This window comes from Callospermophilus lateralis, chromosome 17, assembly GCF_048772815.1.
Source record: "Callospermophilus lateralis isolate mCalLat2 chromosome 17, mCalLat2.hap1, whole genome shotgun sequence".
Classification (NCBI taxonomy): Eukaryota; Metazoa; Chordata; class Mammalia; order Rodentia; family Sciuridae; genus Callospermophilus; species Callospermophilus lateralis.
The window spans coordinates 45,531,451-45,558,478 of NC_135321.1; the positions used below are offsets into that span (position 1 = coordinate 45,531,451).

The following is a 27,028-nucleotide window of genomic DNA, read 5'->3' on the forward strand; positions in this document are numbered from 1 at the left end:
ATGTTAAAGACACAGAAATGTTTTCATAGTCTTCTTTGTTAGGTGAAGTGGTGCTTTCCTTAACAAATATTGGTCCTAGTACATCATCTACTAATTTTCAAGAAAACTAGAAGTGATTTCTCCTTCCTATGTGTTTCTATTAACTTGACATACCAAGTGGCAGTTATAGTACACATATCCATCTCAGCTCTCCTACTAGATGGTTTGTGCCATCAAGGAATTGATAACCATAATCTAACTTGGTTGGTAGTGAACCAGGGAAGGTAAGGATTGAGGGTCTCATGGGCTTCACTAATTAGTGAGCTCAGTCATTCTATTTGTGACTTACTATTTTATGAAGATTTTATTTCCCATTTGAATTACTTATTCCTGAAGGGTAGGAATTACTTCTTATACCTCACTGTAGTTCACACACTGAGCACACAGAATCTCCCAGAATGTACTTGATAACTGTAGAAAACCATGTTGTAGGTAGCACATTGTATATGTGTTAAAGAATTAACACAGTTAACAATGACCATCAAGCCCCTGATTCTACATTAATAAAGCATCATAATATGAAGAGTACACTGCATTTATTTAACTTCATAAATTATAACCCTTTAACATATGTAAAAGTTTCATATTTTTAAAGTGCTCTAAAGAGATTTATGTTTTAAACATGTGTGTGTGTGTGTGTCGGGGGGTGTTCTTTGGAAGACATTTAATTTGTAGTAGAAAATAATATTGCCAAAACATCATGTATATGCTTGAATAACAATTTATCTTCTTCAAGACTTTTTTAAAATATAAAATACATAATTAGCATTAAATGCCCAAATGATGGGTCTATGTGGTTGGAATTCAAAATTAGATCTGCTGTCAAACTTGTCCTAATGGTGTCTTGAGTCACCTTGAATGACCTTGAATGGGTAGGGAGGCGAATCAGGTCCTCCCGCAGTGCTTTTGAAGGTGAGTTTCCTTGCTGGGTGATAGTCTGAGGTTAGTGGTCAGGGCAGCCATTCAGACTGACAGACCCCTGGACTTCTGTGGCTTCAGAAACAGGAATAGGGATGTGGTTGACTTGTATATTCTTCAGACAGCCAAAAAATGATTTCCACACTGGGAGTTTCAGTGTCTGCAAATTGGCTGAAAGAGAAAAGCAAGAGGCAGTCAGTGAATAGTTCAGAGTGTCAGACGAATGCACCCTGAGTTTTGCAAGAGAATCTTATTAGAAAGAGCTGAAGGGACCCCTGGTCTCATCCCACCCAGACATTCCCCCCCTTTAACTGACATCTGACTCTGCAACTGCTGCGATACATTGGCAGCGAGGCTACTCAAGTTCTTCAGAGGAGATTCCACAGCCCCAATCAATAGATAATAACTCTGAACTCTGCTGCTTTTTATGGGTCATGAAAGGCCTATAAAATTAACAACCAGACTATGTGGAAGGCCATAAAACTATAAAGAATGAAAAGGCTCTTTCCAGGCAAAATTCCAGCCTTGAACTCGATTCCCTCCCTGCCCACCTGATCCTCCCATTCTGTCCCCAGAAAGCCTCATAATTTAGCAGTAAAACTAAATGCTCAGGGAAGAGAGACACATTTTTCAGCCCCTTTCCTAGTTCTTTACTTATATCAGGTTTCTGGGTTAATGTAACCTCTTAAGAGAGGCTTATAAATTATAGGCTTGGGTCAAGGGGACGCAGCAGTAACGTGGCCTGGACTGCCTGAAATGTGCCCCTATTGTTAGTACATGCTAGAGTGCAGGGCCTTACCATCTCCACCATCCAGCCAAAGGCTACCCTGTTAATTACCCATCTGCTGGACGTGGTATATATTGGGTTAAAAAGAAAATGTTGAGAGCTGACATGGGGTAACGCGGGTGTAGAAGAAATCAGAACCAGAGTTACCTGGGACACCTCCAATGTGGAGTGTCTCTTGGGAGCTGTCAGGCAGTAAGGTAAGCTGTCCGGCTGTGTAGCTGTTGTCTGTGTCCAGTTCTAGGTGCAAGATGTGTTGTTTGATGGTGACTGGAAAGGAAAAAAAAATGGTTGGATCTGTCACATGAGAGCCCTTCCCACTACTTAACACCTACATGATTGTGTCACCATGGGCCTGATTTTAAACTCATCCCCATAGAACCCCTGGGGCCACTGTGTGTAGGCATTCTGTCAGGTTTGGAATAAATTCAACTAACTTCTTAATACCAGGCAATGTTAATTCTTAAAATGAATCTACATGGAAGACATTATCATTCCCAGATATGAGACTGTGACTCTCTATGACCTGAGTAGAAGGCCTGGTTTAGAGATCTGGGATTCAAACCCTGGTCTCCTGTCTCCAGAAGTCAAGTTTACTTCATTGCTTTCTACTGATCTCAGCTACTTTTTAACAAAGGCACTGATTTCTGAAAACTGACATCAAAGATAGCTACACAGTTTTGACTCTTGATACCAAATTCCTCCCATGATGACAATCTGAGCGAATTGCAATGTAGTTAGCTTTCCGAGTAGTCAGGAAAAGATCACCTTTCACAAAAGGCATTCTAGCCAATTCAGGTTTACATATCTCTAAACGAATATCCACAGGTTATTAATAAAATAACAGATTCTATTTGAGAGGATCGGGCTGCTCTTTACCTTTGGTTTGTCTAAGTAGTTTGCATTAACATTAAATGATTGTTAAAAAAATAATACTACAAGGAGCTTTAATAATATAATAGTAAAAGCAGCACACTCTGCATTAGACAAGTAGGCCAAGTACTTTACACACATTTTCCCATTTCATGTTCACAACCCAGGAGGCATGCACCATTTTTATCTCAATTTTACAGTGAGGAAACTGAATATAAAGAGCACTTAAGTAGCTTATCTTCCTCAAGGTCACCTAGGGTAAAGGATAGGCCTGAGACTGAACTGACTACAGAGTCCCAATATGAATCACAATGTTAGATTACCTTGAAAAAAAAATTAAGACTGTTATGGAGAGCTGGAGGCAGCAGCCTTGAACTATTTGAACACAGATGGGGTAGAGATTGGACATGTTAACCTGGTGGGTGGACCTCGGTCATGTACTATGGATGAATGGACTGAAGCTATCTTTGGGCTATTCAATTCAGAAGTAAAGAGAGTGTTTTAATACATGAACAATAGGCTTTTGGATGACATACCTGCCACTGAGTGCCACTGTCCATCACAAAGAGACTGCTTTGGTGTGACTGATGTCACGGTCCCACCTGCTTCGCTGTCTATAGAGGCAGTGACCTGGAACACACATGCATGTTGCTATTTCCTTCCAAAAGGGAGACGAGTCAACTTTCCCCTGCCCTCTTTCTCTTCCCTTCCCTTCCCTAAGCCTGGCCCATGCAGACAGCCCTACAAGTGTGTTGAATGGTGGTTCCCAATTCCTGTACCTAGTGATGGGGTCAAAGGCTCCTGAAAATCCCTCTGCTGCATCCCTCCCAGGCAAGCAAGCTGCAAATCCTACCCAGCTTGACCTTGCTGGCAGTGGTGATGAGCTCTTTGTTCTCTCCCAATCCAAACCCTATCCCCATCAACCCTACTCAAAGGTTAACACGGGACAGTGAATCTGTTGAGAAGATCATGGGAAATTGGAAGGCAAAACTGCTGCAAGGGCCAGATAATAATAACAACCCCATGAACACATTACAGCTAGAGCGTCATAAAACAAGAGACATAAAACACAAAACAAGCCAACAGTTTGCTTTTGTACTGGGAATATATATGTTTGTTATCAGGCACTCAAAATGTCTTGTGCAGAATCCCACCTTCCCAGTCAGGGGTCCTTCAAGATCTTTCAAGGGCTGAATTAAAGTGAATGAAATGAGAGGACCAGAGTAAGTGTCATTGTAAATAATTTACATTTAGTCTGTCTTTAGTTAAACGCAGCCATCTATTCACAGGCAGCTCTTGAGGTCAACAATGTCACCGATGGCCTGAAGGTCATTGGGTCTTGATACTGTTTTCTTGAGATTATTTCCTATCCACAAACTCCCGCTGGACACCTTCTCCAACCCTTCCTCTGAAAATTCAGCCTTGTCTCATCTACCCAAAGATAGGTAGTTGCTTGTTCCTCTGGGCAACTGGAGATCTATTCAGACTCAATGGTAAATTGTTCCAGGGGCTGGGGATGTGGCTCAGCGGTAAAGCACTTGCTTAGCATGTAAAAAACTTGCTTAGTGGTTCAATCTGCAGCACTAAACACAATCCCCCCCCACCACCACACACACACTGATCTAGGAGTTTGGTCCATTTTATTCTCTTCTGGCACTTTTCCCACAAAGCTGTGGAAGAACAGAGATGAAAGAAAATGGCATAGCAGCAATCTTTGACTTGAAGACTATGAAAGACTTCCTGGAAGAATATTTTCAAGAGAATTCTCTGAGAAGGAAGGAGACATGCCGGGTGGTTGAGAAATAAATGCCTTTCTCTAAAGAGCCTCCCAAGCAAGGAGATACCCCAAAGCTTGCAGAAGGGGAATCCAAGGGCATTACATCCAACTGGGAGTGATGAGAGGGGAGAGATAGCAAAAGCATAAACCGAGGAAGGAATCCATGAAAAACCAAAGGATAGTCAGAGTGGGACCCAGAGAGCCGCTGGTTGTGGAGAGCAGAGGATTGGCATTGTGTAGATAATGAAGTTGGATACAGAACAGATTCCATGGGCAGAGGACCATGGGCACAGGTGTCCCATGGTAGAGACAGCCGGTAGGAGGACATACCCTATTGATTCTGGGCCTACACTTCTGAATAAAAGTAGAGATGTGATGAGGATGAAGAGAAGAAGGGAAAATGAACATTTATGGGGTCCATGGCAACCCAGGAAATAAGAATTATTGTTCACATTTTATAGATGCTGCAAGTGAGCTGAAGAGTTTCACAACTTCCCCAGGGCCCTACAACTAAGTGGTGTATCTGGAATTCAGCCCAACTTGTTAGAGTTTTCCCAGTTTTGAAAATAAAGATGAGATAACATGATGACAAATTCCTTGCTAATGGAAAATAGTAAGGCAGCCTCAAAGCCAGGTCTTTTAAATATGAGCTCCACCTTCTCCTGTAACTTCAGCTACCATGATCTCCAGAATTGAGATCTGGTTGCCATCTACCCTTACCACATTATCAAATGGCCACCTACCTTTCCTGCCTCCATATAAACACTTAAGTGCTGTCCTGGCTGACTTCCGATGTGGATTAGGATTCCAGTAAGACTTCTGGGGCGGATGCTGAAAACAAGCTTAAATTCTGGCCCCAACAACACAGAATTAGCTTTTAAAACAAAACAAAACAAACAAACAAAAAAACAAATAACAATTAAAACATCATAATTAAAGAATAAAAATGGTTCTCAAGACATGGAGACATGAACTCCACTAAACTGCTTCTTACCTAGGATGATGTGACCTCCTCCTTGGGAGAAATAAATGCCTTTCTCTAAAGAGCCTCCCAAGCAAGGAGATACCCCAAAGCTCGCAGAAGGGGAGTCCAAGGGTGTTAAATCCAACTGAAAGTTCCTCAGGCATCCCACAAAGCTGTTTTGGGGGAGGCTCTGTAACCAAGCAGAAAAGAAAGAATTCATTATTACAACTCTCAGAAATGCAGGGGTGGCCAACGTGAAGGGCACTTCAGTCTGAAAAAGTCAGGTGGGCCTTCCTGTGCCATTTGGCTTCCTGCCCACAGTATCAAGAAAAACCTGCACACCACATGTGTGGTGTGTGGTCCAAATCTGAAGGTGTCACCAAACCAAGCAGGGTGTGTAGGAGGGAGAGGCAGAGAAGGCTTCCAACTTGTGTTGGAAGAAGAAGGAGGAGGAGGATCCACCTGACCCTGGTCCATCCAGACTGAGCCACAACAGGGGGAAATTTCCACCCCACCGTTCACAGAGCTCCTCGACTCTTTGTAGGAATAAAACCACTTCTTTGGGTTTTCTGAGCCAATGTGCTAGCTTAATGCAGGGCAGCTGATTGAAAAACGAGGCCAGAATGTTCCAAAAATAATAAAGTGCAAAACCGCTCCCTACACCGTTAGGCTCAGTGTCCTTCCGACAAATCACGAATGCTGGAGTTAAAATAAGACGCCCTGTGCATCATCAGAGGCCTGGTGGGGATCCTTGCCTGCCTGAAGCTGGCCTGGAACTGGGGCTCCTCACCTGGGCCCACAGATGGGCTTTTTAGGATTTGTAACCTCTGGTACCAGATATTCTCATTTTTCTGGGAAGAAGGACCATAAGGATTAGGAAAATTCTCAAAATATTTATAAAATTCTAAAAAAAGTTTAAGAATCATTGAATAAAATCCCTTATCTCCCTTCTACAATAAATGCTTTTAGAACCCTGGACTCTAGACATAAGAGAGGTGATATTAGAGATGCATGTGGTACCAGTGTCAACCATAAGCTGCTGATTGGCCTCCTCGTGAAGTTTTTAGTTTCTTTTTTTTTTTTTTTATAAAGTTGTTAGTTTCTTAAGATTTGTTATGTTGTCACATGACAATGAAACACCTGTGTCTGAGACCAAGTGCAGACTCCCCAGGATGTGGCCTTGAATAACTACTCATTCCTGTGATTTCTCTGAGAGACAAATATCTACAAAGGTTAGAAAACAGTAAACATTAGTATTGAGGATCCTCTTTAGCACTGAATATGTTACATATTACAGATTATATTGTACACATATATTGCATTGCAATATACATATGTTTTCTATTATGATATACATGTAAAAGTTACTGAATGTAATAAATTAAGATAATGCTTTCTTGGTTGTTGGGGTTCTGGCCTGGACCTAAGCCCTGGCCAAAATGCAAGTGGGCAGGCTGTACCCTCTGAAGACACCTTGGCTTTGGCTAGGTCAGCCTGAGCTTTAGCGTCCAAGCTGATGAAGACCTAATAGGATATTAGATATTATGTCCCTTTCCAGTTTCACATTTGAACTTGGCCCCTCCCTGTCTCATCAAAAGCAAACACACCACAAGGTGCCACAGGCTCTTGAGGAAAGGAGTAGAAGTTACATTTAGGTGGAAGACAGTTCCTAGGCCTGAGTTATTGACCGTTTTGGCTTACCTCTGTAGGAGAAAAAGGAGCTCTGGGAGAAGAGACCATGCACCAGGCCTTCCCAGGTATCACAGGTGCAATCTGCCCTCTGGCCAGGAGGGAGGAGAGAGGCATGGGGAAGGCATGCCCACAGCTGGCCCTGGGCTGGGGCCTCAGAGAGCCTTAGAATCCGAGAAACCCAGAGGAGAGCCTCTCTTCCCTGCAGACACAGGGAGTCCTGACTGTCCTCAGTCAGCATTCCCAAGCTGGGGTTTTTGAGATAGTCTGTTATTTCAAACACTGAACAGCATTCGAGTAAATGTTGAGTCAGTTAAATTTTTCTGGAATTTCCCTTTTTGTGTGTGCAAGCAGACTCTCTACCATGAGCTACACCTCTGCCCTCTTCCTTTGGCAATGCTCCTTTTAGTCCACTGGTGAGGACAAGGGACACATTCCAGCTTTGTGCTAATATATCTTAAACAGCCCTTGATTGCTTGGCAAGCTCCTTTTTCTCCCAATGAAGAGGGTATAGACCATTATACCCAGTTAGACTTTTCTAATTCTGTTTTATTTTGCATATCTGTTTTTATGGCTACCTACTCTTTATGGCAAAAGATACCGGGTTTCCATTTCTGAGAGAGAAAAAAAGACCCCATTAAAAACACATTAAAATTCAATAACAAATTACGAGAGAGCAAACCATGAAGTAAATCCTTTGCCTAAGTTCAGCGAGAACAGTGAAGGTGGCGCAGATTAGCCTGGAATACATTATCTTAATTCAAAATCTCTTTAGGTCTACAACCTTAAACCTGTTTTGCTAGAAGCTGAGACTCATGTGTATAATAAAGCCACACCAAAGTTCCATATTCAATTTCTCGGGGGTCTGTGTCTCAGCCTGCACCTTAAAAAGCAAAGCTTCAGTGTGGGGAGTGGGCACCTTCCCTTTGATTGTGAACATTAGGTATTAAAAAAAGTCATTTAAAGTATTTTGAAATTCTTAAATATCTCATGTAATCATAATGGTTCTGATACACAGTGAATTATTTTAAATTTACAGTTACCTTTGGCTTCCCTGATGGAGATGATCCCAGGTAAATCTGTTCTCTGGTGCCAACAGTGGAATTTCCAGGCAAACTCCCCTCCTGGGCCCTCAGCCCATCTACAACCAAGCACCCCTTTCCACCATCTTGCCCAAATGCCACCTTTGGAGGAAAGAGAATAAATGAATCAAATCTTTACCTCTGACAATTGATGCTGTATTTTATTACTGGTTATAGGAAATTTAAAAAAAAAGTTTTTCTAACTTTCAGCTAACTTTTAAAAATCAGATCTTTTCTTCCTGTTTATGATCATCACCATGGTTTTGTGAGAATATATTAGATGTTGAATACACTGAGCTAAAAAGGTGAGCTAAATAATACGAAAAAATGAGATTTGGAAACTTAAACAAAAGATGAACAACCAAAGGCATAAAACCCAACAAATATCTTTGCAACCAAGAGAAGGAGCAGTTTGATAGAGCTGAGGAGTGGAAGTCACCACCACCCTTAGGCAGGGCTCCAGGGCACGTGGAAACCCCTTCTCTTCTGCTAAGAGGGGCAAGTGTTTTCAACTCTTGGCTACAAGTCATGGATTCTGCATCTCATGGCTCTGAGACTTTCATTAACACCCCTCTACCCTCTGTAGACACACCTGGTACAGTGTGTGATTGGACACTGCCCCCAAGGCACTTACAATAGAGCTCCTAGTCTTCTCTGGCCCTAAACAGCTACCTCTCTGGCCGCATCCACCTCCTTTCTAGCTTCTCCATCTCAGGAAATGATCTGCTGTTGACCCCAACTGCTGGCCCAGATACTCCCCTCATGCAATCCCCAACCAGCGCTCTGGCTCTGCCTTCAGAACACATGAGACCCCCACCTCTTTCCACCTCCACCTCAGCCTCTCTAGGCAAAGGCAATCACATCCATCTGGCCCCCACTTCTACTCTTACCCTCCTGTAGTTTCTTCAACTAAACAGAGGTTTTTTGTTGTTTTTTTTTTTTAACAAAAACAAAACATAAATTTATTCTTGTAATTCTGCTTCTTCACTAGCTTAAGTCTCTTCAAAAACTTCAGAGACCCTTGGAATAAAATCCAAAGTCCTTAACTTGGTTTTCAAGACTTAAATGATCGGGCCTTGCCTCCTTCTCCAACCTTACTGCTTTGTGATTTGTTCACTGAGCTAACTTCCAACTCAAGGCCTTCCTATTTGCTGTTCCCTCTGCTGTTTCCCATAATTTCATATGAAGACCATTCCCTGCTGGAGGCCTTTCCTGTCTACCTGACCTGAGGTAGAAGATAGCCCCTCACCACCCTGCCTTGTCATTTCCCAACCTTGCTCTGGTATTTTCTTAAGACACCAGTTTCTGACATGAAGTTGAGGATATTTTTGTTTACATGCTCCAAGAGAGCAGCTCATGAAACATTTGTGGAATCACCATGTGAAAGTCATTCACTTGACTCAAGTTAGGTCACTTGAGTTTTCTGAGTACCAGTTTCCTTATTAGGAAAAAAAATAAAAAGTTCCCTTCTGCATTTCTACTGTATCTTTTTGACATCTGGGATGCCTTTGGGCCAAAGCTGGGATTCTAGGGTGTGGATCTTCTCTTTTTAAAAAATTCTTCTTTGGAAGGAAGGTGGGAGATGTAGATCTGCATAATTGTGCTATGGGGAAGGCAGTTCCAGGACCAGAAAGAGGTCTAGCAGCCTGGAAGTTGGCCCTGGAGGACAGCAATGGCCAAGGAAGCAGGGGTGGAAGCAGGCCAGGGGAGTGATGCAGCCCAGGATGGTGTGGCGGGGCCTGAAGAACAGTGGGTCAAGTGCACCCTGGCACATAGGGTGTCACACACACAAGGCACGTGCAGCAGTCTCCAGTCCAAAGAGGCAGATGCTCAGGGCCTTCAACCACACTAGCTCTCCCTATGCCCATGCCTTAGTGCCTGAGAAGAATGTTGGAATTTGTGTTTTTGGCTACTTGCATGGTGAATTGCACAACAACTAGAGGTTCAGTGGAATGTCCCTTATCTAAAATGCTTGTTACAGATTTCAGATTTTTTTTTTTTCAGATTTTGGAATAGGCACATAACATAATGAGATATCTTGGGAATGGGACCCAACCTAAACACAAAATTCGTTTATGTTCCATATGTACCTTATACCTATACCCTGAAATTTGGTACAGTTACTTTTAATGTGGCTGTGTTTTGACTGTGATCCATCACAAGAGATCAATGTGGAGTTTTCCATTTGCCAAGTTGGTGTTTTAAAAATCTAGGATTCTGACACATTCTGGATTTTGAGGCATGCTCAACCTGCAGTAGTGCAGCCCCAGCTTACCGTGTGCCACTTCCCATCATTGTATTTCTCTTTGCTCTTGAGCCTCAGTTTTTTCCCTTCTGCTCCCAATGCAAAGACCAGGCGTCCTTTTGACAGGTAAAGAGCCATGAAGGAGTTCCTGGTGCCCGTGTAAAACACCAGCCCTTTGGCAGATGTTGTCTGCATGTCCACAGAAAATTGAGATCTATGGGAAAAGAGCAACAGGCAATGAAGAAAAACAGAGGTTTTTAATATTTCTCAGCTTCTCTTATCTGGGAAAGCGGGTGGGAAGCAAACACTGAAACTCCCATTTGTCACATGCATAAGTGAGGCACCATGCATGAGACCCTGGGCTTGATTCCCAGGGCGGCAACAATAAAAACAACAAAAAAAGTGAGACACACACTAACTGACCTGTCTCTCTGGGAACTTTCAGAAGACATTCTAATCCAACTATGAATAGTTTTTTTTTTTGGTACAAGTTCTTTGCCACTTTGGGGGAATAATGAGGCACTTCTGTGGCAAATTTAGCTGATGGGATAAATCCTAGCATGTGGCAAGAAAGAACATGCCTGAACTTCAAAGAATATATATATTAAGAAAATTAGGGTAAAATTTACATAATATAAAATGTACAATCTTAACCACTTTAAGCATATTGTTCAGTAGTGTTAAGAATACTCATAATGATATACAGTCAATTTCCAGAATGCTTTTCATCTTCTAAAACTGAAAATGACTACCCTTTCAACAACTATCCCCTGTTTGCCTCTCTACCTAGCCCTTGGCAAGCACCATTCTACTTCCCGTCTCAGTGTATTTGATTGCTCTAGGTCCCCCATTTAAATGCAATCACACAGTACTTCTCTTTCTGTGACTGGCCTAAGGAACCTAAACTCTTTAAACCCAATGAACATGCATCCTATTTTGTGTATATTCATGGGAAGTGTAGGAGAAGCAGGGGACAGCTTGATGACAAGGATGTGATTCAAACATTAGATAAGCATTTGTTTCTGTAAGACATATTGAACAAAAAGGCACAGAGGTACAAAGTCACCTTCTCTACCCACCCCACACTTTTCTGACCCTTATAGTTCACCTATGATGGAAATGGAATCAGGCAAATACCATGGAGTCAAAGCAGAGTTGAAAGTTAATGCTTATTTGCATGAGGGTTCCTTATTATTGCCGATCTGGCTAAGCAAGTTTTATTTTCTATGAAAACTCACAACTTGTCCCTCTATCCAACAATATTTAATGAGTATGTAGCATGTATAAGGATTATGCTGGGCTCTAGGAATGCAGCCATGGATGTTCCATTCCTTGAGTTGTTTATGGTACATGTGTGTACTGAGAGGGGTTCATAAAAGCACAGCATGATAAATGTGATGACGACATGGGTATCATCACCTGTTGTTATGGCTTAGATGTGGATGACCCCCAAAAACTCATGTGTGAGATAGTATAAGAATGTTCAGAGGTGAAATGTTTAGATTATGAGAGCTGTAACCTCATCAGTGGATTAATCCAGTGATATGGCTTAACCAGGTGGTAAATGTAGAGAGACAGGGTGTGACTGGAGAAAGCAGGTCACTGAGGGTGTGACTTTGGGGTTTATATTTTCTCCCTGGTGAGCACAGCATTTTCTGCTTCCCCACTATCATGTCCTGAGCTGCCTTTCTTGGCCAAGCCCTTCCACCATGTTGTTCTGCCTCATCCTGGGCCCAGAGCTATGGAGTCAGCCATCCATCAACTGAACCTCATAAGCCAAAATAAACTTTTCCTTCTCTAAATAGTTCTTGTCAGTTATTTTGGTCACAGAGATGAAAAGCAAACTAAAACACTCATTCACTGTGGTTAACATGTAGGTACAAAGGGCAGAAACGAGGTTGGTTCTGCTCACAGCTGTTTCCCCAGAGCCTAGTAAACCGTAGGCACTTAATAAAAACTAAATTGGGTTAAATAGTAAATGGAAAATCTGGAGGCAGATCTTGAAAGTGGAAGAAAAAAGTACACTATTAATTCTCTTTGCTTTTTAATACTGCGAGGCTGAGATGCACATTTATTCTTCAGATTATCAAGTTTCCTAGAGGGCAACATTCTTCAAAATGAAAAAGCAACCCATATTTGTTAAATTAAACCACCCAGATGGTAACACCACTCAGTGTTTCTCCTGGTGATGTGTGCCAGTGCGGAGGGTTGGGGAATGAGGCTTGGCCAATTTGCCAATTTTAAGGAGGATGCTGGAACTTGCTCCAAAATGTAAAGTACTTTGCATATGTGGGCTTGGTAATCAGACTTGACATTTGTTTCCTAGCACTGTTTTTTAAAGTGATTTTCTTTCAGAAAAGACTAATTAACACTCCAAAAAGGCAGCAGTAGATCCAAATCCCAATCTATGATATTGTAGCTATGAATCCTCATGGCTGAAGGAAGGGAGAAGAATCTAAACAACATTTTATAATAATGGGACCAGTTTTAAAGGAGAATCAAAACACTGCCTGCCGGGATGAAAATCAGAATGAGAACAGCAGAAATCTTGTGACTCCTTGAAAATATAATCCGACTGCTATAATATCTGAGACTAAAATAACTTAAAAATTCTATTTGCTAAAGATTCTTCACTTTGCCTTTTAAAATGTTACCGTTTCCACTTATGATGGGTAACTGAGTATTGGATGCAAAGGTACTGGGCTTGAATCGGAAGAAGCAGCTGGTAACTCATCCCACTAAATGTGCTAAAGGAGAAGATGCAGGGGATGGGAGCTGCAGAGGGCAGAGCTGGTGGACGGGCCACAATGGAGGGCTGGGAAGGGACATTCCGGGCAGTATGTGCAGCTGCTGTTTCTTTAAGAGAGATGGTTGTCACTGAGGTCATGTTGACCAAGAGGGCAGGGCAGTGGGGCATCCCAACTGAGAAGTCAGGGACAGGTAAACTGAGGGATAAGCCCCACTCCCTCTATTTTAGTCTTCCACTTGCACAGATTTGGTAAATGAGGGATCCTTAGACTTTTCCTGAAGCAACTGAAGATCTGGAGCCACCTGCATAGGCTCTCCCCTTTAGAACACCGGCATTGTAAGGCCTGTCGGGCCTTCACACCCAGCTGCCTGTGAGTCACGCCCATGAATGGGGTTCATGGTTCACTGAATGGGGTTCCCAGGGCCTGCTTCGTTCCAGGCCATTACTGCTCCTTGCTGCAAGGAAAACAGCATCAGCCCCATTTAACTGATGAGAAAACTGAGGTCCAGAGATACACAGCAGTTTGCTAAAACATATGAGCCAGACATGGAGAGAAAGCTCACACTTAGAAAAGTTACGCTTTATGGTGGCCACAAAGATGTGCTCCCTTCATAAGAACTGCTGTGGGGCAGCTGCTGTGGGGCTGCCTGCAGTGTCCTGGTAGCCCCCAGCTGTCACACCCTAGGATCTGCAGCAGCATGCAGGCTATTTTCAGCCAAGGACTGAGTGAGGTCATATACTAGAGCAGGCCTCTTACGCCTGACACTGAGCCCGTCTCAGGGGTGGTCTGTGCTTGGGGTGGGGCCCATGGCTGACTTCTCAGAGCTGCACTATTGTATGAGGTCCTTCGACTCAACCCTCCTCCCTGTATCTCTTCCTTCGCTAATGTCTTTAGGACCCTCCAGCTACAGGTTGTCCCCTCACCTGCCTACATCTGTCCCCTCCTGGTCATCTTTCACAAGCTTTCCCACAATAAAACTCTTGTCCACCTAACCCCATCTTGGCATCTTGTCTCAGAGGAATGGAGCTGGCCAATGTGTGGCCAAGCAGGGATTGCAAGCCACAAGTTCAAGTCCAGGTCTTTTTGACTCCTGGGCAATGCTCCCTCTGTAGAATACTCTTGAAGAAATGGCTGACACTCTTTTCTTTATGTCTCCTTCAAATCACCTGAAAGTGACAAACCTTGTTTTTCTACTTTGTACCGACATGATTCATATCTCTCCTCCTCCTCCTCCAAAACGATGCAACTTGTTAGCATAGAAAGTCTAGATACATTCTCTAAAAATGATCTATCTGGCACCGAGGCTACCTAAAAGAATGATTTTCCTTTCACTACAGAATGCAAGAGAAGAAAGGTGATTTGTCATTGAAATAAATAGCAGCTTTGGAAAAAAAATATCAGCCTTATTTTTAGAACACTGTCAATTCTAAACCGGAGCTGAGCTGATTGTTTCAGGCCCTGCGCAGCACACTGTCACGTTTGCAATCCAGCTGTGAGGAAGAGCACATGGAAGGCAATCACGCTGCCTCTCCTGTGCAGGCTAGCACCTCTCTTTACAAAACTGGTATGGCCACCTTCATTAGTGACAGGTGCACGGTGTCATACAGCTAGACTTCCCTGGGGTAGAATTGCAGTTGGGTTCTGAGTTGGCACTGGAGCAGGAAAATTCAAAAATACCTGGGTTTCAGCAACTCCTGAGGAAGCTTGAATAGCAAGTGGCTAGAAGGACTGTCCCCAAACTGGAGGGCTCCTTGACTGGTCTCGGCCTTGAGAGGTAGTGGGCAAGACTTCACATCTTTCCACACCTCCATGTTCCTCGGGGAGGCCACTGGTGTGTCTTGCAACAGCTGCATGGGAGAGGAGCAAAAAATTAGGGCAGCTAGTTATCAGGGGAAAGAGGGAAGAATCTAATCTTGCCAAGTGCCTTGTTCAATTTTCACTCTATTCTAAGAAATGGATTCAATGGAAAAGTCGAAGAGGCAGCAAATAATCCCATGGGATGGAAGTTCCCGCTGAGAAAACTTCTGTGAGCCTCTGAGTGACAGGAGGAGACAGAATGGAGAGTCAGCATGTATTCTCAGCTCCTTAACCTCGCCACAGCCAGATCCACCCATCGGTGTCCCAGTGAGGCTTTGTTTTGGGGGTCTTTTGCTTCCAAGAAGGAGGAAGAGCTCATTCTTTGGGGAGACAAAGTTTTAGAGAATCTAAACACCCCCCCTTTTTTCTAAAGAGAGAGAGAATTTTTTAATATTTATTTTTTAGTTTTCGGTGGACACAACATCTTTATTTTATTTTTATGTGGTGCTGAGGATCGAACCCAGAGCCCCATGCATGCCAGAGGAGTGCGCTTCTGCTTGAGCCACATCCCCAGCCCCAAACACCCCCCTTTTTAAAAAACACTCCCCCCCACTTTTTTTTTGGTTTTGTCTTTAGGGAGGATGAATATTATTCCCATCCTGTACAGTTCCGGCCACTTTGCAGAAAGCTGATGGACCTGGGAACCCCAGGTATCCAGGGCCCCTCCCCATCATGGACTATCAGAAGAACCATGGTGTCCCCTGAGACAGCAGCACAAGGCCTCCATGGAACCATAAGCCTGCCAACCCCTTCTTCACCATTCACTTGGGCTTTTGCAGCAGGACAGGTGAAAGGACTGAGAGAAGACACAGAAGGGCAGGGGGACCACATCCTGGCCTCATTTTCATCAGAGGTGACCCATGTGTAAGTCTGTCCTGTGTTTCTTCAGCAGTCACAGAATCATCAAGATCAGTTTTGATAAATCCCCTTTGTCCTTCAGGGAACCCAGGCTCAAAATCTTGGTCATCATGAACACCTGCCTCCTTTGCCTCTTTCATGCACTGTCTTCACATCTTACTCTGCCTCTCTGTGACACATTTTTGTCTCCACTTTTCCTTTTCATTTCTAGTGCCTCTGCCCTTAAAGTCAGCCCTGACTCTCTTGCCAGGACTATTGCAGTAGCTTGCCAATTTGACCCCTTGTCTTTAGAATTTTCCTACATCAAATCATCCCAAAACCTGCTGCCAGTTTAACAATCTTTACTTTTTAAAGTAGCTTAAAACACTTCTTTCAATGGCTTTGCATTGACTGTTGAAGAACATTCAAGGGACATACTAAGCTTGCCTGATCAGATGCTAGTGTGTGATTCCAGTTCTCTCTCTCCAGTTTCCTTTCTCCACTAAATTTCCCACTGTTCACCAAGCTTTTCCAGCCTGGAGAGGCCTGAAAAGCATATTGTTGGAGATTTGACTCTACTATTTACTGTCTGAGTATTCTGAGGCAAGATTTTTTTTTAAGCATTTCTGAACTCAATTTCCTGGCCCATGAAGTTGGTGTTTTATTTTGCCCTCAGAGGGCTGTGGTGCAAGCTGAAAGAGACAACATGAAGCCTTGAGAGCATCACAGAGGATGCTTGCAAAGTGTCTGGTACAAGTGAGTGCCGCCCACATCCTGCCTCCCAACTTTGGGCTTCAGCTCATGCTGCACATATATTCATGAATATAAACACAACTCATACTCCCCATATCTCTAGCTCCTGGGTCATCCTCCAGAAAGATCCCCCTGATTCCCATGACAGGAAAATTCCTGTTGAACCACTTCTATAGCATGTCACATCCCTCTCATGTCTTATCATACACAGTGATAATAACTAATGTGTATTGCATGCTACAGGGAAGGCACTTTTCTAAGGGTTTTGTATTTATTTTCTCATTTAATTGTCATGCCAACCTCATGAGATATTACCACTATTTGTCTTCATTTACTTTGGGGCAAAGAGACCCACAGAGAGGTTAAACAATTCAAGGGCACACACCTAGTCAGTGGAAAGGCCTCATGCAAACTCAGGAAGTCTGACTCCAAGGTCTATGACCTAACTATTAATTTATGTTGCATTTTCTCTGCTATTGGAAGCAGAATGATCTTCTTCTATCTACCCTGGAGCTTGCCTGGAGCAGAGAGAAAATTAAATAATGTATACACTGGTATCTCCCATGGCAATAGCCCCAGTTCCACCCAGAGACACTGATGGTCCCTCCCCATCTATCTCCACCTGAAGACACCTGTCATTCAATATAACACAAACTATTCCTCCTTCCCTCCACATACTTGTTATCCTGTCTCTGTGGCTCTCTCAATGGCATCTCTGTCTACCCAACAATCCAGACTGGCTGACAAGGAATTCTCCTGCCTTTCCCTGGTCTCTCAAATCCAATTATTGTCTCATTTCAATATATTGTATCTTCTAAATAGCTTTGGAATCCATCTCCTTCTTTCCAGTCCTACCATCACTATGCTAATTTTGTATCTCAGTAGCTATCAGCCTTACAATAAAAAAAAAATGAATACATGACTTAATTTCTAAGAAGGCAATTCTAAAACTATTCTTCTCACAGCAGTAAAATGACAACCCTTTGGAATTTAAGAAATGCATTTCTTCTTAATAGCAGGAAACACTTCTTCTTATGTATTATCTATTCTCATGTCCCCGAATTATTGTAGAGCAAGGAAATATTGGTAGATGAGCAGCGTGTGGTTGACATCAAGTGAAAAGCATGTTGAACAAGGGCAGATTGCTCTCAGGACAGCATGGGCTCCTGGGTTGGAATTCTATCTCCACGTTCTACCTGGGGGAATATGGGCCAACAATTGCTCGCCTGTCTAAAACACAGCATCCTTTTCTGTAAGATGTGCCTATTAGAAGTACTTACCACAAAAGGTTTTAGTATGGAAGTGTACTTGGACTGCTACTGTAATGCCTGATAGATCAGAGGTATTCGGGGTTAACTGTGACCTCAGGCCTGGGGAGGTCACACTGCTGACCTCTGGCAGGGCAAGGAATTCTTTAAATCCTAACCTGTGTTCAATTCATGACCACATTTTCATTCCTCCACACCAAGAATGGCAGTTCCTTTCAATCTTTCTCAGCACTGCGCATTAGAATCACCTGAGGAGTTTATAAACTTATGATTTGCTGCCCCAGTCCAAGGGCCTCTGACTTAATTGGGTCAGATGTAGCCTGAACACCGGTTTAGAGTTCCTTGGGTGTTTCTAACATGCAGTTGATAATGCATATTATTGGCTTCAGTGAGGCCTGGGTGCATGTGTATACCTTACCTCAGGAATTGCACTAGGGCAGAGGTAATATCTGAGGGCAAGAGAAGTGGTGTGGACCTTATGTTCTAAAGAAAATCATTGGACTGCTATAGACTCAGCACAAGTGTCAAAAGAGCATGACATCAAGCTACAGAAAAAAAGAAAAAGAAACTCAAGTTCAAGTTCTGTTAGCAGCTATGCAGTTAGTTTTAGGGGCAATCATCTATATTGGACAGGGGAGCTGCTGCCCCTTTAGATGACTATTAGTATTCCTCTCAAGCTTTTTGTTTGTTTGTTATGTTTCTGTTGAAGCCCTCCAGAGAAAACCACAAGGAACTGGTTTAAACCAGCCAAGGCCTCACAGGCCCTCTTCCAGGTAACTTAGAGTAAACATTGTTCATTATAATCTCAATATAATGTTAAAACCTCCACCCAGGGGATGAGTGTTCCTATCAGTCATTTTTGAACATGTGACATATGAAGATGCATGACTTCCAACTGAGCATGCTCAGAAGTGCACCTGCCTCTGCATGGGATTAGAGTCTTTCCAGTACAAGCCCTTTGTTTTCTTTGTTGGTGCAGAGGCACTGCTTTAAGAATGAACCCCAGTGCTCTCTGTACTTGTGACAGGCTGGCTGTCCTTATCAGTTTCACACCGGGAAAAGATCACCCACCTCTGGATAAAAACACTGCTGATAACAATCCTCAGGTGTAAGTAATCAACCTCTCTGCCTTCTTCTATCTCCAGGCTTTGCACTTATCAAGGGCGAACCCATTGCCTTTGGTTATATTTCTATTTGTTCTCTGACTGCAAACAATGCCAAATTTTTATCAAGATACAAAATAAAGGCTAAAAAGAAAACCCGCTTTGTCATTTGGTGCAATTCAGCCATCAATGGCTACCAGTGCTGCTTCATGGAGCCACTGCCCAACATGGACCCAGTGATTGCTCATCCCCTGGCCCACACTCTCCCACCAGGCAGACCGAGGAGCATGCTCTGGGGAGAAGTCAAACTCAAGGTGAGGCTTTGACACTTACCTGGTTGATATTAAAAGTCTTGGCCTTGTTAAACCTCGTGGAACCTTTGAGCAACATTAGAAAAGGTGGTTTGTTTAAACTGCAGCCTCCCAGGGACACGTCTCTCTTGGTAGATTTACTGGTCAAATCCAGGACTTCAGGACTCTCTGATAACCTGGAAGGAGGGCAGAAGTGAAAGCTGCTGTCAAACTGTCACTCATGGAGGAAGACCCACTGGTCCAGAGAGTGCATCATAAAAATGGCATTCTCGCTGCCTAGGTAAACTTCCATCACCTGCCTGTATGTCCTATCTACAGGCCAGCAGAGGGCTCAAGAAAACTTTATTACTTGGACTTGTGACAGGGCTAGAATACTAGTTCTTTCTTGGGAATGGGTGTCATAGAGAGAAATGTGAAAATCAAATATGCAGAGAGGGAAAAGATGGGCACCGGCTGATCCAAAATGAGGGCAAACACCAGAAAACCTCTGAGTTTATGGAAGGATGCATCTGACTATGTTCGAGTAGGAAAGTATCACAGCAGATCTGCTTTATCCCATGTTTGCTGCCTGAGACTTATGACAGCCGGAAGACTAACCCCCTTCCTGTCTTCTCCATCACTCCCACTTCCTGTTCAAGGAAGATGTTACGTCAAACAGATGGAGATTGAGAACTCTGAGCCTGATCCTGGCCAAGGAGGTTGGTGCCTGATGGGTGGTGAGAGGAGAGGTAGCACCATCAAGGCAGCCTACAAGTTCTAGTCCAAGATGCATGGCCAACACCAGGAGGACTTCTCTCTGCCTTGGGGAGGATTTTGCCTTTTATCTAAATCCAATTATTAAAAATTTCAGGAAACAGTTAAATGCTAGCATGCATAGAAGCACCAAGCTCTATTCTTTCTACTAAAAGTCATGTTCAACGCTGTGGTGGTTTGATTTCCTATTACCACACTGGTCCATGCAATTCCTTGGCTTGAAAACCATGGTGAAGTGATTATATCTAATTACCCCATCTTGATTAAAATGAAATAAAACTTCAGGGTGAATATTTTTTCAGGACCATAACCTGAAAGCTAATTTTAGTTAGACCTTTTCCAAGGTTATATGCCAAAGCTGCCCTTCTAAAGGGAGGCTGAAGTCAGGAGCTTTTTTGTGGGTTGGTTTGTTAATGGACGTCTCTTGCCAAAGAGGGTATTTTGGGAGTCTGCGGTGTGAGAGGCTGGTACAGCATGTTGATCGATCTGACTTTGCTAACTGGATCAATGAGATACCCTTCACACAGGCAGGCTGTCCTCAGAAGTTACACACGGAGAAAAGATCACCCACCTCTGGATAAAAACATTATTGATACAGCCCTCGAAATAACTCCCACCCAGGCGGAGAGACTGCTGAGAAGCTGAGAAGCCTGGTAGCCTTTGGTTCCTTCTCAGAGGCTGGTCATCAATGAGAAGTCGAAGGCTAGAAGAGGAGGAAAGCAAAACAAATATAAGAACAACTAGGGGGAAAAAAACCCACTCTGCCATCTTGGTCAAGTTGCTGTTTTAACCTAGACTCAATCACTATTACCTAAAAGAACTAGTTAGACTTTTTAAAGAACATTAAATTTTTTTCATATATATATTTTTCACATTACATTTTTTATTAGACATTGTACATATAGAGAAAGTGCACATAACATTAATGTTCAACTCAACAGATTTCTGAGGCATGAATACACCAATATAACGGCACCCCAAAATAGAAACAAAATAGATTTTGTGTTCCTTTTTGTTCTCTCCAGCTTTCCTCCTTCTCCAAGAATAATTAGTGTCCTGAATTTCGACATGATAAATTAATTTGGCCTATTTTTTGAACTTCATGTAAATAAAATCACAGGAGATGAACTCTTTGATGTGTGACTTCTTTTGCTCAACATTAGGTTCATTCATGTCATTATATATAGTTCTAGATCTTTCTTTTTATTGCTGTATAGTATTTCATTTTAAATGCACCACAGTTAATTTATCTATCCAACTATTGATCTATTTTGTGAATGAGGAAATTAATATGGAACAAGGAAAGGGGCCAAGACTTATTAGTCAAATCACATTTGTATTAAGAATAAATATTTTGCAAAAAGGTACCAGAAAATTTAATTAAACTAAATAAAGTAGAACTCTCAGCACTTTTAGCAGAAATATCATCCCACTCACCCTGCGCGGTCACTTATTACAGATACATAATGCAGTAAGCCATCCATATATGTCTCTGGAGATTTAAAAATTGGGCCGTTGCTGTCCCTGGTGCTCAATTCAATGTGACCATCTTCCAGAGTGACCTGAAGGCTACTTGTCTGAAATCATTATAGAAGAAAGCAATTGATTTGTATGCAAGGAATATGAACGAATAAATACTGAATTTATGACTCAAGCCATGTGCAAAACAGGATGTTTTGACCCAGATGTTTTGACACAGTCATTTTAATCTAAAGATTACTTTTTGAATATTTTGACTCCATGTTTACGAATATAAAGATCTTAAGCAAATTAATTCAACTCTGATAAATTTGTCAAAATCATTTTGTTTTGGACTTTCTACATTCACTACGCCAATTGTATTTCTCAATCAGTTATACAAAATAGTCACATCATTTCTACATTTTTCTATTTTTACTTTTATTTGCTGAAATTATTTCCATCAATTCTTTTCTGAATGTTTTTTATAGCAAAGAGTTGATTTGTCAATTTTTAAAATAGCAAATATGTTAATTATTGATCATTAAGTTCAACAATATTTCTTTCTCAGGCTTGATCCATTCTACTCTGATTCCTTGGAGGTATGAAATACAATGAGCCATTTTAACAGTAACATTGAAACTTCTGTAAGCAATGATAAGTGACACAGGAATTTCCAACAATGATTTTTCCTCCATAAACATTATAACAATGTTTTCTTTTCTTTGGTTATTATGAATTTTTTTACTATCTGATCATTATTTCTAGGAAGCAAAATTTCCATGTCAAATTCTTCCGTTGAAAATTTTTGGCAAGATGATTTCTGTCTTTTGGTCACTTATTAAATGAAAAATGTGCAATTTCAGCAGTTGTCATTCCAATTTTATTCATATTACATTCTACCAAGTATAAATTTTCATGGTACTCAGCAAGATGTGATTCTTCAGTGAGCTTTCAGTCTGTTTTTCCCGCTTGGGGCAGGGGGACCAGGGATTGAACCCGGAGTGCTTAACCACTGAGCCACACCCCCAGCTCTTTTCATATTTTGTTTTGAGACAGAGTCTCATTAAGTTGCTTACGCCTTTGCAAAGTTGCTGAGGCTGGCTTTGAACTTGTGATCCTCTTGCCCCAGTCTCCCAAACTGCTGGGATTACAGGCATGTTCTACTGCACCCTGCTGTGCTGCCTTTTTTTTTTTTTTTTTTTTTCAGTTGGCAGTACTCATTTTGAATTGGTCCAAAGAATGCTACTTTCTATGTATTTCTTAGTTAACCCATTACAGAATTGAAGGCAATGTCCCTAAGATATTTCTAAGATTTCTCTATTATCCAGGATTAATGTAATCATTCACTAATTCTATTCTTCCACCTGCTTTTGACCATTTTCTGTATTGTGTACTAAGTGCTCCTACACATGGCAGAGGAAGCAAGTATTAGTTGTCAAAAGAGCTGGGCCAAGACCCTCTGCTTTGATGGAAGTCACCCCCACTGTCAAATGTTGGAACATGCTTTTTTTTTTGATATCTTTATTTTGTTTACTTTATTTTTATGTGGTGCTGAGGATTGAACCCAGGGCCTTGCATGTGCTAGGTGAGTGCTCTACTGCTGAGCCACAACCCCAGCGCCTGACATATGCTTTTTTAGGACTAGTTTTAAAATTATATTTATATATATATATATATATATATATATATATATATATATATATATATATATATATGAGAGAGAGAGAGAGAGAGAGAGAGAGAGAGAGCAAGTTACCAAGAGGAGTGGTATTCCTAATACTAGATAGCCTCAGAGTCAGTCCACTACCTCCCATCTTCTCAACAGATGCTAGATATATATTATTATACTGGTCAATCCTAAAGAAACAAATCAAGAATGACATTATTCTACTTAAAAATTCCACTCATTCTGCAAGTGAATTTTGTGGAGTCTGTGAGTGTTGACTCGCTGACTCCTACACCCACATGGCCACCCCAGCAAAATCCTCTTGAGCTGCAGAAGGCACCTCCTAGCTGAAGAAAATTTCTAAGGCTCTGTTGTACATGGGGAGGGAGCAAAGGACCCTCTTTTCTTCCATCTCTGAATATAAATAGGGTTCAACCAGTTGCTGCAATGAAAGGTCCCTAAAGAGCTAGCTTTTGTATAATAAAAAAGTAATGAGACAAATCTAGATTTTTAAAAAAACTTAGATTTAAAATTTAGCCACATTGTTATTTATAATAGTTATAATTCATTTTAAATCACAAAATATACCTGTAAAGAATGAAAATGAGGGGGTGATGGAAAGAAGATGTACTGGGGATTGAAATGGAGAAAACTATGTTACATGCATTTATGAATATGTCAAAGCCAACCCCACTATTCTGTATAGCTTTATAATGCACTACTAAAGAAAAGTTTTAAGATAATGAAAGTGAATTCATGGATACCCACAAATTCAGATCTGCAAATTATTGGGTATGTCCTAAGCCTGATTTCTTTTAGGACCTACCCCACGATTGAACTATACAATAGCATTTGCCATGATGAGAGATAAAATGCCTTATAATTCTACCTTCAAAACATCTCTGTAGCTGGGCATGGTGGCACACGCCTGTTATCCCAGAGGCTGAGACAGGAGATCATGAGTTCAAAGTCAGCCTCAGCAACAGTGAGGTGCTAAGCAACTCGGTGAGATCCTGACTCTAAATAAAATACAAAATCCGACTGGGGATGTGGCTCAGTGGTCAAGTGCTCCTGAGTTCAATTTCTGGTACCAAAACAAAACAAAACTCTGTTGTTTTTGACACCAAACCTTGAGTCAGGTTTAAACCTTGTTCAATATTAGGGACTATTTCTTACCCGGGTCTGATGATTTAACAATACACCACTGGGTTGAAAGGTCTGAAATCCAAATGAGGCCTGGAAGTGGTCCGGCAAGGGGAAGTCCAAATTGGTAAAACTCATTTGCCCTCCTCTGGAGAATGAGGCAGATCGCACAAGCTGAAATACAAATGTGGAATAAATTATTGGTGCTATCAACATTTCATAGCTGAAATACAATACCTTGCCCTTGATCACTTTACTGGAACTGATGGAGGTGATTTATATAACTCAGAAAGAAACTGAGTTTTCTCTTCTGCCTAATAAGTTACCAATCATCTGTAAGGATTTGCACCTATTGCTGATATTCTTACTTTGCTACAAATTTAATATGCAAGTTAGAAGAGGCTCTGTACATTGCAAGTAGAGGGACCAGTTCACTGGTATTGGTGAAAGTATAGGACAGAAAAAAGTCCAAAGTTCAGGAATGGGTCGGCTGGGATGCACTCCACACTCTGTTATAAGGTTCTGAACCTCCACTTACCTTCCAGTCCTCGGAGCACTTTTTGGTGACTCCCACAGTATCATTCAACCGAACAACACCACTAGTTTTCTTCAGATTTTTCATGCAGCCTCGGAAAGCAGGTGTAGAAATGTTAAACCTGATGGAGGATACAGCATAGGATCATGTCAGGCTCACCTGAGAGTCAAAGCTGAAACACTTGCTTTCCAACATTTCTCATCCATAAACAAGTTCCATACATTTTATGGCTCTCTGTGCTCATGAGATTCCTATCATGCTCCCCCAGGATTCCTATAATGTTGCTTATTTTATGATGCTGGAATAATCTACCTCCTTCATTCATTGAGTGAGTCTTCATTCTTCACTTTAAAAATACAATAATGTTGACAGAAGAATGTCCACTGTCCCCAAAATGGACAGAGACAAAATACACCCAATATCTAGAAATCCCCACCCTCCACTCCCCAGAGTCATGGCATTGCATGGTAGATGGAAAGTATATTAATAAGTTAATATATACTTATTATGTTAACTTATATAAATGTGTTAAGAAATTTGTAAATAACATAGAAGAACCCACAAATGCTCTAGAAAAACTTTTGTTCTTTTTTTTCCTGTGGACTCTTAAGTGAGCCACTATGAACTTGGAAGAAGTAAGGGGTTACTTTTTGGTTCGATTCAATTATGGAAAATGTGATGTGGTTTAACCACTGCCAGGCTGAACCAATGGTGTTATCTGGGTTCCAGGCTGTATCCACCTCTTAGCTATCCTTACCATGTGTGACAGTAGACCAGGGGTCACTCTGAGAATTAAGCCAGCTAGTGTAGGGGAAAAGCTTCAGACAGTGGTGGTACATGGCTATGGACCCTCAGGTGTTCCAAAGGCACAATAGTGCTCTCTAGAGATGAGGGCTATCCCTGCTGTTTGAGCAGGCAATTTGACTTCTCTTTGCCTCTGTTTCCATATCTGTATAATAGGATCATGTTAATGCTTCATAGAGTTGTCCTGAGTTTATATAAGTTAATATGTGTAACACATTCCAACAATGGTTGGTGCACAGTGAGGATTCATCGTGAGATGGTAGGGGATAGTGACCATCCCTATATTACCATACCATCATTATTATTATGACAGCCATTTCTACAACACCTTCCTGTGTAACGCCTAGGCATTTCCCCTCTGATTTGACTTCTGGATGTGTTTGGAGCTGAATTTACATGAAGCATTAACACATGTGAACTGACTAAAGCCCAGACAAATGTTTAAATTTCTAAAACAAATGGTGTACTAAGAAAAGCCGAAGATTTCATTATAAGTCCCTAGGGCTGCTCACTTTTCTAAATGGAAAGGTGTCTGCATTCATTTTAATCCAATTCATTATGAACAGTGGAGCTGCATGGAACACACATTAAATTAAATTTTATTAAAAGGAAAAAGCAGAAACAAATTCTCACTGGTATGGCAGCATGAGCTTAATTATTTTGTAAAGATGACTTTTTGGCCCAGAAGAGGAGGAAATTCTTGGAGCTGGTCTCTTTATACATATTTTTATGTGTTATGAAATTCTCTCCTGAGCTATCTGAAGGCCTAAACTTTTAATTCTTGGAGCTGGTCTCTTTATACATATTTTGATGTGTTATGAAATTCTCCCCTGGGCTATCTGAAGGCCTAAACTTCTGTGTTTCTCCACAGTGCAGGGTCTGAACATACTTGCTAGAGGAACGTGAATGCAGGGTACATGTTGGTGTGTTAAGGATTCCCACACTGGGGCACATGTGTATGCATACTCTGGGCCAATCTGTCCACAAAGCTTATCTAGGTCCATGACTGCTGTAGGCAGATTTCAGAGAGCAACAAGAAAAAAATATAATCCTAAACTCAGAGTGGGGTACTTAGTAAATCTTCAACTGATACCTGATCAGTTTTTCACTTTTCAAGTTATTTTCACATTTTATAATCACACTCTGTAATGCAGTGATATAAGTTCACAGGAAAAAGTTCCTTTTTGGTGTCAGAACTACTGGTATTATCAGGAATGTTCTGCTCTTCTCCTGGGAAGCAGATGGGAGTTACAGGCTGTGATTTCTGATTAGAATCTTAAATATTCCAAGATATGGGTTCCCATTTCCAGAAGATAAATCACAGGAAGAGAGGGAGACGCAAAACACCCACAAAATCCCTGGAGCAAACCTGCCCTACTGCTAGTGTGTTTTGCCCCATGACAGGTTTGGATACTC

At 41.8% G+C, this 27,028-nt stretch overlaps 1 protein-coding gene across 2 annotated transcripts in view; it reads right to left on the reverse strand.

Annotated features, from left to right (window-relative positions):
• Positions 1 to 540: 540 nt before the first annotated feature.
• Positions 541 to 27,028, reverse strand: part of Lama3 (laminin subunit alpha 3) — a 231,364-nt gene continuing 204,876 nt past the window's right edge. For both annotated transcript variants that reach the window (XM_076836560.2, XM_076836558.2), the window contains 13 exons: positions 24,812 to 24,929; positions 24,307 to 24,447; positions 21,441 to 21,580; positions 20,575 to 20,706; positions 19,273 to 19,426; positions 14,799 to 14,968; positions 10,402 to 10,585; positions 8,088 to 8,228; positions 5,386 to 5,545; positions 5,135 to 5,265; positions 3,151 to 3,244; positions 1,892 to 2,011; positions 541 to 1,128 (listed from right to left, as the gene is read on the reverse strand). In XM_076836560.2, coding sequence (XP_076692675.2) covers positions 983 to 1,128; positions 1,892 to 2,011; positions 3,151 to 3,244; positions 5,135 to 5,265; positions 5,386 to 5,545; positions 8,088 to 8,228; positions 10,402 to 10,585; positions 14,799 to 14,968; positions 19,273 to 19,426; positions 20,575 to 20,706; positions 21,441 to 21,580; positions 24,307 to 24,447; positions 24,812 to 24,929 — 1,831 coding nt within the window. In that variant the 3' untranslated portion in view covers positions 541 to 982. The remainder of the gene's footprint in view (positions 1,129 to 1,891; positions 2,012 to 3,150; positions 3,245 to 5,134; positions 5,266 to 5,385; positions 5,546 to 8,087; positions 8,229 to 10,401; positions 10,586 to 14,798; positions 14,969 to 19,272; positions 19,427 to 20,574; positions 20,707 to 21,440; positions 21,581 to 24,306; positions 24,448 to 24,811; positions 24,930 to 27,028) is intronic.